Raw genomic sequence first — 14,998 nt, 5'->3', positions numbered from 1 at the left:
CGGCTGCTCCGACTTTCCTCATCCACCACTCCCGGGTTGCTCCCCCTCTACTCCCCATCTGGGATGATTTAGTTGGGGATTGGTCCTGCTTTGAGCAGGGCGTTGGACTAGATGACCTCCTGAGGTCCCTTCTAGCCCTGATATTCTATGATCTTCCCCCATCCCATCTGCCACCCCCCCGGCTGCTCCCGCTCAGCTGGTCCCCATCTTCCCCCATCCCATCCCCATCCCTGCCACCCCCGGCTGCTCCCCCACTTCCCGCACCCCATCCGCATCGCCCCGGCTGCTCCTCCTCCCCCTGCGGCTGCTCCGCATCTTCCCCCAGCCCAGCCCCCTCTGCTGCCACCTGCCCCCCGACTGTCTCCTTCCACCGCCCCGTCTTCCGCGTCCCATCCCCGCATCTGCCAGCCCAGCCTGCTCCGCCTCCTCCCCTTCAGCGCCGCCAAGGCCTCGGAGGCACAATCCCCCTCCCCGCCCTTAACCTCGGGTATGGGCACAATATGGGCGCCGATGCTGGGAGACTTCAATTTCCCAACGCGCATGTGCGCACAGTTGGCACGTGCGCATTCAGGGGAACCATAGGAGCAAGGTGCGCCTGCGCAACGGCAGGCGCTCGGTTCGGAGTCAGCGCCCGGCAAGGCAGCGTGTCGGGTTGGGGTGAGTGTCCGGCGCTGGCTGCTGGTGGACGGTTCGGGGGCCGGGAGTGCGCGTGCATCCTGCCTGGGCCTCGGCTCAGTGAGCGGGGCGGTGACCGGAAGCCCGCATCGGGGGCCTGGGGCGGGAGGGGAGCGTCAGGGCTGCCCCGACACCGAAGGAGCCAGAAGGGGAGGGGCAGGATCCTCCCGAACGCATCCGTGTCCTGGGGGTGGATGGGCGAGGGGCCAGGGGCCCCCACGTCCTGGCGCAGCTGCGGCCAGGCTCGGAGTGAGGGGGAGCTGTGGGGCGAAGTCCTGGCGCGCAGGGGCACGGAGCGTGGGGTTGCCCCGGGCGGGATTGCCCGTTCCAGGCGCTTTCCGCTGGCTGTTGGGCTGAAGTGTTGGCAGAGCTGAGGGATGTTTACATGCAAACTCCGCCCCCTCCCTTAGTGCTGTGGGTGTGGGTCCGGGCGGGGTTGCTACCTGTTGCAAAGGTGTGGGGGATAATGGCTACAGCCAGGTGCCCCTGCGATTTCCACCTGACAAGGTGCTGGCTGGAGCAGAGGTGCACGGTTGAATTCCTTCCCCTGAAATTGAGGGGGATAGTATATCTGTGGCATTGGTAAAGTAGCCACCTACCTCAAAGCTTGCAGCAAAGTCTTGCTATGCAGGATCGGTTGTTTGGTGAGTCCTGGGCTTATTCTGAATCCTGTGTGGAGTATAACGTAGTGCCTTCGGGAGGTGGCAAAATAAGGTGATTGTATTGTCCTCATGCACTAATGCGATGTCATGACCTGGCAGCACAAATAGTGTGATGTCAAGATGCACTTTCACACAATGATATTGTTTTTTTTCATGCTGAAGAAATGGGTAGCAAACCTTGAGAATCAGGACTATTTGGTTCTCCCCTTCCAGTCCAAGAACAGGGATGCTGTTCTTTTTTCTTTCATGGTACAATATGCCTAAAAAGGTTTGCCTCCCATGGGTATTTTAATGTTTGTAAAGCACTTGGTGTACCATCTTTACACTGATAACTCACAGGTCTACCTCTCAGCTAATGAGGTATCTTGCTTCATCTAGTCCTATCTCAGCTTGTTTTTCTGACATCTCTTCCTTGATGTCCAGTCATCATTTTACATTTTGTCTTTTTTCTCAGGTTCTCCCATCTGGCCATTTTCTTTATCAGAGTAGACAACACCGCTATTCTCCCTGTCACTCAGGTAGTGTAGCTTTTAGGTGTCCTCTTTGACTGGGCCATTGTGTTTTTTTATCTTGCTTTAAAAAAAAAAATCTTTAAAGTCTATCCCCCCCCACCCCCTAGTAAGTGAAGACTCATGAAACCCTCATCCTGACTTGACTGCTGTAACTTTTGCTTTCCTCCAGTCTATTCAGATTAAAGATCATTTTTCTGGTTCATCGTTCTGATCACATTGAATCCCTCTTTGAGGTGTCCACCTGCTCCCCATTGACTTCCACATCAAATATATAAGTTTCTTATTGTTACCTTTTAAGTCTCTTCATAACTTAGCCCCATCTCCTAACTGATTTAGTAACCTATTATGATGTCAGCCCCTGCCTTTACTCTGCAAGTGTTCCCATCCCTTATCACCCACCAATCAGCTGCTTGCTTAAACACCTCTATGCTTGCTGCCATGCTGCCCCTTATGCTTAAGGAAAACTCCCTGATGAATATCTGAAGAGCCACTATTTTATCCTTCATATCCTTCTTTAAGGCTGGTTTCTGCTGTGATGCTTACTAATCTCATCTTGCTAATCATGGCTAAGCAGATGACCAGCTGAGACTAATTTCTTTTCTTTCCTTTCTCTACTCCTTTACTTCCTATCCTTACCCTCAAAAAATAAAGTAAAAACCAACTGCAATCCATGTAACTAGCAAAGTTGTGACAGCATATTCATTGCTCATTTGTTGTATACACCCCTGCCCTTTTGTTTGTGTCTTTAAGTTGTAAACCTTCGAGGGCAGGTATTCTCTTTTTTGTTTCTATTTCTGTATAATGCCCAGCACTATTGGGCCTCAGTCCTGAATGGGGTCTTTGGGTTCTACCATCATATAAGTAACTAATCATCATTGCCATTGGTTACAAAGTCTGATTGTAAGAAGAGATTGTCACCTCTTATTTAGTTTACTTTTATTTCTCCACCTATGAAAAAATAATATTTTATTTTCCAGGTCATCGCTTTGATCCTTCTTGCCTCTTGGAAGGTGCCATGCAAATGCAGTTGGATGACTGATGACAGAAACTTGAATCAAAATGCCTAATTTCGAACATCCAGAGTATCCCGAAGCTACCTTGCTTCACCTGGAAAGTATGGTGCCCTGTCGAGAATCCCAAGTGTCATCACTGTTGTCAATATTTGGAGAGGTAGCTCTTTCAATATTGTGTATTTGGGTAGATTTATAGATGCTTGTTTTTACGGACAGGCTGAAAACAAACTTAAATGTATTATTACTCTGAGCTAGGCTAGCTGTTTACATTGTAATTTGAGATCTTGTTTGATAAACTTGAAAACACAAGATCCTCTAGCTGCTGTAAGCAAGGGGGAGCTTTATAGCTATTTTTCCACTCCTGGCTGCTGTTAGTTGGCTTTCCAGTACCAGTCATTCTTAGCTGCTGTGAGGTGTGATGGGAAAGATCCTTGCCTCTCTCACAACTCTTCTTGGGTGGTCCTCCCATATGGGTAACTCTGGTACCTGTCTCTGCTGTTGTGCCAGTAGCTTTCCCAACAGAAACAACATGAAACATGATTCTTGATAATTTCATTGCTGTCCATAAGGCTCTGGAATAGCTGCTATAAAACTGACCAGAGACGTGTTAATTTTTACTCTACTGGTGCTTGGCAAAGCTATTGCAGTGGCAAAGGCAATGGAGCTGTTTATCTGCAGACTCTGGGAAGGCAGCATGGTATCAATTTACATTCAGTTAACAATATGTAAATTGATGTTGATAGTTTGTCTGGTACTGCATTTGATTTTTACAAGGTGTAGTATATTTATAAAGCTTAAATACTGGATTTTGATGTATTTATTGTAGCTATAAAGGCTGGAAGCTTAATTTGGTTTTTAAACAAAAGCTTAAATTCTGCAGAATCTTTATGGCTTAGGCTGTCCCCATACTTTCCAGGGTAAACTTCCTGCTTGCCACTGGAGAGTGAATTTTTCAAGCATTGCCTTCAGAACATATTGAAGACTTACCTTTACTCAGGCACTTGTTTTTAAGTCATGACCTGAGTGCATTTAGTTTTTGTTATTCAGAAGATGTTTTCTCTGTTAACTTTGTCAGCTTGGGTGTCTTAGTTAATTTAAAAAAAAATATGTACAGCTGCCTTAAAGCTACAATGGGCACATTTTGACAAAAAACAAATACAATTCATTCTGAAGATATATTTGCTTCCAGTCTTTCCCCTCTAATCTCAATTCTCTCATTTTTATTTTATTTTTTTAGTTTCTCCACACTTCCTCCTTTTCATTCAATTAAACTGCTTTGGGTTATCCTTTTTAATCATAGGGACATAGGTTTTAACAGGAAGGTAAAATTTTCAAAGCATGTAAGTGACTTAGGCTCCTAAGATACTTATGGTTTGGGTAAAATTTTAAATATCAGCAGCTGCGAAAATGGCTACTCAGGCTTTGGGAAACAATAGAAGAGCTTCAGATATTAATTTTTATTAGCCCTTAAAATGATTTATAATTTGATAAAGTTTACCTTGAGAAATATAGCATGAATACTGGGTAACAACTATGGTTTTAGGTATTATGGGTGAGGAGGCTTGCCCCCTCTCTGTCCTCCTCTCCTCCCATGTTCCAATATCTTCTGTCTTAGCCCTTTTGTAACTTGTATTTATCACTTCATAATTTGAGAAATTACTTTTTTTTTTTTTTTTTTTAGTTTTAAGCCTAAATTAACTGCTTTCCATTATAGAAAATATCAGGAGGGTGGAAGTTGATATTTAGCTTTTTGAGTCTAAAAGAGAGTACATCTACACTGCCAAAAAAACCCAAAAATGCATAGTAATACTCAGAGCCTGGGTCTACAGACTTGGACTCGTGCTACAGTGCTAAAAATAAAAGTGCAGACTTTCCTGCTTGGGCTCTGCAACCTGGGAAAGGGGTAGGTCTCAGGACCTGAGCTCCGGCACAACCGGGAACATCTAAACTGCTATTCCCCATCATTGGAGATTTTTAAGAGCAGGTTAGACAAACACCTGTCAGGGATGGTCTAGATTAGGGGTCTCAAACTCAAATGATCACGAGGGCCACATGAGGACTAGTACATTGGCCCGAGGGCCGCATTACTGACACCTCCCCCCTCCCCGCCACCCTTGGCCCCGCCCCCACTCCAACCCTTCCATGAGGCCCCACCTCTTCCCACTCCTTCCCTGCCCCTATTCCAGCCCCCAGGGGGTGCAGGAGGGGTGTGGGGTGTGGCAGGGGCTCAGGGCAGGGAGTTTGGGTGTGGGGTGCAGGAGGGGGCTCAGGGCAGTGGGTTGGGGTGTGGGGTGCAGGAGGGGTGAGGGGTTCGGCAGGGGGTTCAGGGCAGTGGGTCGGGGTGTGACAGAGGGTTGGGGTGCAGGGTGCGGCAAGGCGCTCAGGGCAGGGGATTCGGCTGCAGAAGGGTTTCGGGGGGCGGGCTCTGGTCCGGCACGCACCGGGGGCAGGGCAGGCTCGCTGCCTGCCTGTCTGTCCTGCCCCCGCACTGCTCAGGGATGTGTGTATTGCTGTTGCTTCAGGCACTGCCCCCAGCATCTCCCATTGACTGGGAACGGGGAGCCACGGCCAATGGGAGCTGCTGGGGGCAGTGCCTGAAGCAACATCAACACACACACCAATGTGCCCCCCCTTCCCCATGTTCCGGCCGCTTCCCGGCGCGGAGGCAGGGCAGGCAGGCAGGGAGCCTGCCCTGTCCCCGGTGCGCGTCGGGCCGGAGCCACTCTAGGTAAACGCTGGAGGAGGGCAGGGGGAGTAGGAGACGCGAGGAGCTTGTGGGCCGAAGAAAATTACCTCCTGGGCCGCATGTGGTCCACGGGCCGCGTGTTTGAGACCCCTTGTCTAGATAATAATTAGTCCTGCCTTGAGTGCAGGGGACTGGACTAGATGACTTACTGAGGTCCCTTCCTGTTGTACACATCTATGATTCTAGTATTTTTTTTTTTTTTTTTTTTTTTTTTTTTTTTTTTTTAGTGCTGTAGTATGAGCCCGAGGCTGTAGATCTTGTTTTTTGCATTGTAGATGTACCCTTAAAGGACTAGAGTCTGACATCTTTACACATGTTGAATAGTACTCTGCAATTAGTGCCATCATTATCAGTGGGACATCTTGACCAGTAAGCTACTACTCAACATGAGTAAGGGTGGCAGAATCCAGAACACTTTTTTGTTCTAACTCAGGTTAGCTAACTTGAGTTAAAATCCCAGTTGTCATTTTCTTATGAGTTAACAGGTTGAAGTAAAGCCAACGAACTACCTTGTCTTCACTAGAATTTTACCTCAGTTTAGCTAACTTGAGTTAAGAACACACCCTTTGCCTAATGAAGAGACAGCCTTAATGATCTGGGAGTTTCAGTGGTGGCTTTAGGGCATTTTTTGAACCCTGCTCTCAGGTTTGGAGGATCATAGAATCAGAGTGAGAAAATACCATGTTGCATCTTAATTGGAGTGTTCTGTATTTGAGTCTCTTAATTTAAAACAAAGCTTTTCTTCTGGCAGCAAACGAGATGAACCAAAGTTCTCTAAATCTCAGAAAAAAAGAGAATGTTAGGTATTAAAATTTTTAAACTTTTTTTCTAGCGTCAACATTTTAGCTTCCCATCCATCTTTATCTATGGACATACCTCTAGCGGCAAGACCTATGTGATGCAAACTCTTCTAGAAACATTAGAGGTAAGAATAAATTCTTACGGAATTCATAAAACACTTTGAGCCAATGAGGAATTAAAAAAAGTTCCCAAACTAGCTACTTTAAATTTGATGGAGAATTGCAAGAACAATTTATTTTGCACCTATTTCTTGCCTGTTATTCTTACAGTATCTCTTCCACTTATTGCTTGATTGCCACATAAAACACCTTCTTTCTCATCAAGGATGCTGCACAACATAATGCAAATTAAAATAGAATAAACTCATAAAATTCAAAATTGATAAAAGGAAATGTTCTGGAGTTGGTGGGTCCACTACAGAAAGATGGGTGAATGGTCATTAATAAAGGGCCAGTGTTGATCATAATAAGCCTGACTTGAAATTAAAAAAAAAAAGCAAACAAAAATACACCTCTACCCCAATATAATGCTGTCCTCAGGAGCCAAAAAATCTTACGTTATAGGTGAAACCGCGTTATATCGAACTTGCTTTGATCTGCTGGAGTGCGCAGCCCCGCCCCCCCAGAGCACTGCTTTACTGTGTTATATCTGAATTAGTGTTATATCGGGTCGCGTTATATCGGGGTAGAGGTGTACTTGGATTTTTTTTTTTTTTTAAGTGGGGAGTGGTAAACTAAGATGGCTGTCTGGACTAATTGCAACAAAGACATCACTCACTGAACTGAGACAATCATTTACAGCTCACTTTTTTTGAGCTGAGAAATTCACCTTTCAATCCATTTTATTTGCATATAAAATTGTATTTGTATGCATTCTACAAATCCCAAAATGCTATTGGTTGTTGGCTATTTGTATTACAATGATGCCTAGAAGTCCTGATCGTGTTCAAAGAACCATTTCATTAGGTCTTGTACAGTATTTGAGTAACAAATTAATCATCTTGTAATCAGAAATGCATCATCATTCACCATTTTCTAACATAATTTACAAAAGTAAAAATTAAGAATCTGAATAACTCATGTGTGAAGCCATATAATTGCTTAAATAAATATAAGCGGGGGGGGTGTAATATCCTCCTGGTTAGCAAAATGAAGTACCAAAATATACCAACTAAAGCGAATGATTCTCTCTCTAGGAAAATTTCTAAAGTACAAATGCAAAACAAGATTAAAATAAATAATTTAAATAAAGTTTTCCTGTTCACTGATTTAATTCATTATTAAAATTAGGGCTGTCAGGCAATTAAAAAAAATTAAAAAATTAATCACAATTAATCACACGATTAAACAATAGAATACCATTTATATAAATATTTTTGGATGTTTTCCTCATTTTCAAATATATTCAATTACAACACAAACTACAAAGTGTGCAGTGCTCACTTTATATTTTTTATTATATATATTTGAACTGTAAAAACAAAAGAAATAGTATTTTTCAATTCACTTAATACAAGTACTGTAGTGCAATCTCTATATCATGAAAGTTGAACTTACAGTTGTAGAATTATGTATAAAAAAATAACTGCATTCAAAAATAAAACAATGTTAAACTTTAGAGCCTACAAGTCCACTCAGCCCTACTTCTTGTTCAGCCAATCACTAAGACAAACAAGTTTGTTTACATTTGCAGGAGATAATGCTGCCCGCTTCTTGTTTACAATGTCACCTGAGAGTGAGAACAGGCGTTTGCATGGCACTGCTATAACTGGCATTGCAAGATATTTACGTGCCAGATGCACTAAAGATTCATATGTTCCTTCATGCTTCAACCATCATTCCAGAGGACATGCGTCCATGCTGATGACAGGTTCTGCTCGATAACGATCCAAAGCAGTGCAGACTGATGCATGTTCATGTTCATCATCTGAGTCAGATGCCACCAGCAGAAGGTTGATTTTCTTTTTTGGTGGTTCAGGTTCTAAAGTTTCCTCATCGGAGTGTTGCTCTTTTCAGACTTCTGAAAGCATGCTCCACACACCCCATCCCTCTAAGATTTTGGAAGGCACTTCCGATTCTTAAACTTTGGGTCAAGTGCTGTTGCTATCTTTAGAAATCTCACATTGGTACCGTCTTTGCATTTTGTCACATCTGCAGTGAAAGTGTTCATACAATGAACAACATGCTGGGTCATCATCTGAGACTGCTATAACATGAAATATATGGCAGAATGCGGGTAAAACACAGAGCAGGAGACATACAATTCATGGAAGCATGTCCTCTGGAATGGTAGCCAAAGTATGAAGTGGCATACAAATGGTTAGCATATCTGGCACGTAAATACCTTGCAGTGATAACTACAAAGTGCCATGTTAATGTCTGTTCTCCCTTTCAGGCGACATTTTAAATAAGAAGCGGGCAGCATTATCTCTCTTCAATGTAAACAAACTTGTTTGTCTTAGCGAATGGCTGAACAAGAAGTTGGACTGAGTGGACTTGTAGGCTCTAAAGTTTTACGTTGTTTTGTTTTTAAGTTCAGTTATGTAACAAATAAATCTATATTTGTAAGTTGCGCATTCACGATAGAGATTGCACTACAGTACTTATTATGAGGTCAACTGAAAAATACTATTTGTTCATCCTTTTTACAGTGCAAATATTTGTAATAAAAATAAGATCACTGTATACTTTGTATTGTGTGGTAATTGAAATTAATATATTTGAAAATGTAGAAAAACATCCAAAATATTTAATAAATTTCAATTGGTATTCTGTTTAACAGTGCTAATAAAACTGGGATTAATCACAATTAATTTTTTTTTGAGTTAATCGTGTGAGTTAACTGTGATTAATGGACAGTTCTAATTAAAATTGATGGTTTTAATCCCTTAGATTTTAAATCAGTGTGCCCTGATGTGCAGTTACACTGGTTAGCTATGTGCACAGCTAGCAGAGTGAGTCTGGATGATTTTTTTTAAATTAACTAAATGTCTTGAAGCCCTATTGGCCATGTTGTTCACTGATTTATGGGACAATACAAAATATGGAGAATATTGACTTCAATAATGTAATCTAAATTATGATTAATTGTATCATTATAAACCTTCAGTTTGGGGTTTCAAATGTTATTTCCTGTTTGAATATGGAATTCAGTATTAGTTGGGTGTTAAAATTTAAGGTAGATGTAGACCTCTTGCAAGATAGCACATGTATAAAGCTTAAATATTGGACCTTGATGTATTTATTTAACTTCCCAATAGACTGCCATAATTGAAAGCTCATTTTGCAAACCTGCTGTCGTGAGTTAATAAGCATGTTTTAAGGTTTGATTTGAACAATGTGATAAGGTAAATAAGATGTCATATAAAATATGAGCTTTGAGAATCTTGGAGCTAGGCCAGCCTAACTTTGTCCACCCTGTTGGCTTCTTTTATTGATTCCCCTCTTCCTTTACGTGACTTTTTTGTTTTTGTTTTTTGTTTGGCTAAAACTTACATCCTGTTTGCGCACTTAACCATGTGAATTTTTGTTGCATTGTTGGTGGTGCCTGAGCAGCTGCAGCCCCTCTCCCTTTAATTGGTTAACTGGTTAAATGATATAATTTTAATAGTTTAAACAGTTATCTTTTTAAAACTATATTTACATCCCTAGTTAGGATAAGTCTAAGAGAAGGCCTCTGTCTAGGTATTGCTGAAGTGGACAAAGTTTTTCGTATACGTAACCATTACATCCTTTTGGGTGTCTCCATACGTGAGGGACTCAGAACATGTTCCATTAGGGACTCAGAACAAGTTCCAAAGTAGCCTCTACAGCTTGTCTGAAGAATATCTATGTTGCCAAGTTACTCAGGATGGCCACGCTGAATTAAAACCATACACTTAGATATATCAGTCACTTGACGTGACAACTAGATCTTTGTGCAGCTTGCGAGAACAGTTCTTTAAATTGTCTTAAACAAATTCTCCTTTGAGTAGTGGTTACTGCTACTTAATCTCCCATGAGTGAGGCTCTTCTTTACAATACTTTAAAAAGGAAATAAGGATGCTTCCTACTAAACATTGTTTGAATAGATTGTCAGCATGTATCCACACTTTCCCACATCCACCGAGCCTTTGATGTGGGTTCTAATGAAGTGGAATGACTGTAATGAGCTCAGTACGGGGGCTTCTATGTATAACCTTGCATGAGAGGTTTGGTTCTGCAAGGAATGTGTGTGTCCTAGTGACTACTGCTTTCCAGAAGGTTTTGATATTCAGTGAAGAACAACATATGTTTCTTGAACCTATTTTAAGAGCTACAATTGCTACATAAGTAACCTTTCTTTCCTTATATACATGTGAGTGACAGAATAACAAAAATGGAACCAATGTTGTTGTTCCATTAAGGCAGATAACCTTAGCTTTTGAACATTAAAAAGATACTGCCAAAATTGACAGGCCTGAAATTTTACTTAGAAGTAGCAGTAAAATCACCCCTTTCTTTTTTCTTATTTTTAAAGCTGTTTTTAGTGCTGAGATCTCCCCTCCCCATCCCCCCCCAAGTAATGGCTGAAGCAGTGGAAGAAGTCACAAAACTTGAACTCTTATGCTGTAAACAAAATAAGGAGAGCTCTGGGTTTTCATACAATATAGGGCATGTGTTCCGGTGAAGTTTGTACATAGATTGTGCTCTCTCTCTAATTGGTCAGTTTCGTTCCTCTGACCAGTCATGGAGTCCGGGTGGATTGATTTAAATTGTCAAGTGCAAAGCCTCAATTTAAATTTGTTTTAATCAGTTTTTCCATTTGTACTTCAGTTATTTTCTAAAGAGAGGTGCATTCTCATTGGTTGACATAACCATGTTTTACAACCAAATAGAGCCTTAACACTACATTTGGTACTTCTTTTTGCTACCTAGGAGGGTATGCTGTAACTGTGTACATTTCTTTAACAAGTTATATATCTTAATATTTTCAGAGTCTTATTAATTGCACATTTTAGTATGTTAGAAAATGGTGAATGATTTATTGCTTATTTACTAGATAATTAACTTTTTGCTCATGATTTGTGTCAAGCTGCATTAGGATGGTAAATGGAGTTTAATTAAACACACAACAGCATATAAAACTTATTTTTTATTAAACAAAACCTTAAAAGTTTTGGATACCTAAACTTCTCTAGTCAAAATATGTTTCACATTTACAACTAAATGATTTATTAAACAGAGGGATTAATGGTAGTCAGTGAATTAAACTGAGTATTTCAGGTCAGCCTAGAAAAATAATATACCTAATAGGCTGACGTATTGTGCTACATTTATGAAGCTTGGCTATAAAAGTTAGATGTTTTCCCCCTGATTCTTTCTTTATATAGAAAAGCAGTCTTCAACTCAGTTTTTCATAAAGGCTCGTGGATTCAGAATGTTTTATTTTTTATTTAAATGTTTTAAGAAATAATAAGTCTAGGCCTTTACATAAGTCTGTTTAAAATGAAATGTGAATTTAAAACAAAATATTTTTTAAAAGAACTTCCTATGATTTTATTGTGTTTTTTAAATTATCATTTTTATAATCCACTCTGAAAGGCGTTAAATATGCAAACAACCTTACGGAAATAAGAATCTTATGTATTTCAATGCTTTGACTACACAGGAATTAGCACACAGAAGTAGTAAGAGTTGTGTACTGTGGTCACACAGACCTGCAACCCAAAACAAACTGATAAATCTAAATTGTAGCATAACAGCCTTGAAATGTCAATATAAATAATGCTGTAAGGTGATCTCAAGGCTTCTGTTAATGAAAAGTGTTGCAGAAATGGATTTGAGAAATGAAGTGAGGAGATGGGAACCTGAAACAGTGAAGCACAGTTTTTTGCCACAGTAAAAGCTCATGGCAGGAATGTATTTGAATACACATCATGCTATATGTAACGCTTCCAATCATCAGCTCATTCTCACAGATAAACTTTACTGTCGAATGGAAGTCTGAGGCCCAGTCTGAGTCAGATGCTTTTGACCCAGTAATGTGTAATAGATTAAAAAAAGTTTTTGATCAAAAATATATCTTTGATTTTCTTCTTGTGAGTTATTCTGAAGAGGGGTTTTTAAACATAAACATAATTTACACTGAATATTTCATATTAGTAACTCTGTCACAAGATAATATGGTTAAAAATCTATTTACTTGCCCTTTGTGGTATGTAAAATTTTGAATTGCTACAAATATGATGATCCATTATTGATCATATTTCTGTAAATACTGGGTCCTGCTGATGGCGATGCAGTTTATTCCTATGTCTGTTTTTGGGAGCAAAGAAATTAGAATATTGAGCTCTGATTTTTAACCATTTGGATTATTTTTTATCATTTGTATTTCTTTCAATATAACTAAATTAAATTGTCTGTCTGTCTTTTCTCATTTTTTAGCTTCCTCATGTGTTTGTGAACTGTGTTGAATGCTTTACTTCAAGGCTGCTTTTAGAGGAAATTTTGACCCAGTTGCAGAGCCTTTCATCTGAAAATAAACACGGTTCTCATGTGCCCTGTGACACATTTAATGACTTTGTACGTCTGTTTAAGCAAGAAATTATTACTCAAGATCTACAGAATCAAACAGTATATATTGTAAGTAATTTAACTTGCATGTTTCTCCTATTTTTATTTTGTTTAAATGTATTTATCAGAGTTCCTTTATGTATGAAAATATAGGTGTTGCTCATCAATTTACATAGGATTTCTGTCTTGTACTGTATGTGCCTGATTCAAAGATCATTGAAATTAATGAAATTCTTTCAGTTGATTTCATTGGGGTTTGCTCAGGCTCTATATGCCTATTTTTATAAAACCATTCACATGCAAATACTAATAGTAGATCGTGCTAAATAGTTAACTAAGCAACATTTTAACAAAGGTTGCCAGTCGAGAAAACTGAGTTGATTTATAATTAGGTAGAGAGTCAACCTCACAAATCTCTTTTGGGAGATAGTTCTACTAGAGAGAAACCGAATAGGGGAAGCTATATGTGGAGTACCCAAGTGGAGAGGGTAGCTAGGCTAGCACAGGTTTAATCTAGAGGTCATGCTGATTGGTTCGCTTATAAAAGGGCTGTTGAACTCTCTTCAATCTCCAGTAGCAAGATTTAAAACTCAATTCTTACCTGTAAAGGCAGCCAGTGTGGAGAAAAGTAGAGCAATGAAAAGTTAACTTGACAAAATTTTGTCCATCATGTGAACAGTGGGTGGAGGAAGAAGTCCAGCAGAAATACTATAGTTATATTCCAAGTGAAAAATAATGCATAAAGCATAGTTGTAGTAGCAGAGAACTTGAAATAATATAAATAGTGGACACACTCTCCAGAATGTATTTTCTTTGAGGGAAAAGGAACTAAAGATTTGTTAAAGGAGGCCGAATTGACCATGTGACTAAAATTGAAGGTGTTCAGATTGCAAGTTTGCCACCGGAAGACTTTTTTTTAAATATTCCCTCTAACCAGTTGAGTTTGGTGTTTTGCCTTACTTGAAGTCAAGTAAGGAAGAAGTAAACAAGCATGTTTAAACATCTTCAGGTAATTTTGCAGGCACAGCTAAATGTTTTATATTTTTTTCAAAATACATACAGTATTGAGTTGATGAAGTTCATATTCTGTTTAGTGACTGCATTAATATCTTGTAACTTTATACAGGAGTGTTTTGAATAAAGTTTGAATATTTAAAGAACATGGAAGTTTAGTTAGAACTTTTTAATAGGTAGTTACAAAAGTAAAACAAATATTCTTAAATATGATTGTAAGATTGAAATAATGTTCCAGGGAATTTTACAAAACACCATTGCTTCCATATTGGTATATGACTTAGAGAGGGGGAAATGCTTGATTTAAATATCCGTAGGAACATTTTACATTTTATTTAGCATTACTGTCCCTCAGAATATTAGAAGTTACTTGAAAATTGATGTTGGAAGACAGGGCATTAAATACTGTGAAATGATCGATTGTATTGGGTAAAATGTTGCTAGATGAGAAGAATTAAGTGTTAAATTAGCGTTTTTCAACTCTGTTGTTCATGGAAACAGACAGGAATTGGGGCAGAAATCAATTTATGGGAATTAACCTGTCTCCTCTGGATTTATTAAAGGATGGTTTAAATTGAGATTGATGAAAGAACTGTATACTGGTAGCATAAACTGGCAAAACTAATTTTATTCTATTTCATTTCTGGGATAAATAATTTAAAATATTTCAGCCCTCATTAAGTCAGAGAAAATTAAGATAAATGGTTGCTCTCAGGCAAAGACTTCTAAATGTTTTTTAATCCAAGAACAGGTACTGAGCATGAAGACAAAATGATTTGTTCTACCTATTTGAAAGATGGTGCTGATATGACTTGTATTTATTCTTACATTTAGAATTAGTTTTGTTCTTTATAATGTGTGTTAACAATGAAATTGTAGAAACATTTAAAAAAAAAAAAAAAAAAGCTAAAACATCTAACAAAAGTTTATTCTATATTGCTTACTGGTTGGCTTCATAACATCTGCATTTATAGGCTGGCTGTTGGTACTTGAGTGTGTGGGTGATGAGCCACTAGAGGTGCACCAACAACTACACCTCTAC

General features: G+C 39.7%; 1 protein-coding gene across 14 annotated transcripts in view; it reads left to right on the top strand.

Annotated features, from left to right (window-relative positions):
• The first annotated feature begins 505 nt into the window (after window positions 1-505).
• Window positions 506-14,998, top strand: part of ORC5 (origin recognition complex subunit 5) — a 167,181-nt gene continuing 152,688 nt past the window's right edge. For 10 of the 14 annotated variants that reach the window (XR_006176663.2, XR_010590791.1, XR_006176664.2 and 7 more), the window contains exons 1-4: window positions 506-657; window positions 2,827-3,019; window positions 6,441-6,533; window positions 12,814-13,011. Coding sequence is in view for 8 of the 14 variants with exons in the window: in XM_042859356.2 (XP_042715290.1) it covers window positions 2,909-3,019; window positions 6,441-6,533; window positions 12,814-13,011 (402 nt within the window). In the remaining 6 variants the exon portion in view is untranslated. Of the gene's footprint in view, window positions 1,390-1,499; window positions 1,856-2,826; window positions 3,020-6,440; window positions 6,534-12,813; window positions 13,012-14,998 lie in introns of those variants that run through there. The other 4 variants (XR_010590828.1, XM_042859355.2, XM_065558774.1 and 1 more) reach the window with 2 other exon arrangements.

This window comes from Chrysemys picta, chromosome 1 (assembly GCF_011386835.1).
Source record: "Chrysemys picta bellii isolate R12L10 chromosome 1, ASM1138683v2, whole genome shotgun sequence".
Taxonomy (NCBI): Eukaryota; Metazoa; Chordata; order Testudines; family Emydidae; genus Chrysemys; species Chrysemys picta.
This window is presented reverse-complemented; position numbering and strand designations above follow the sequence as displayed.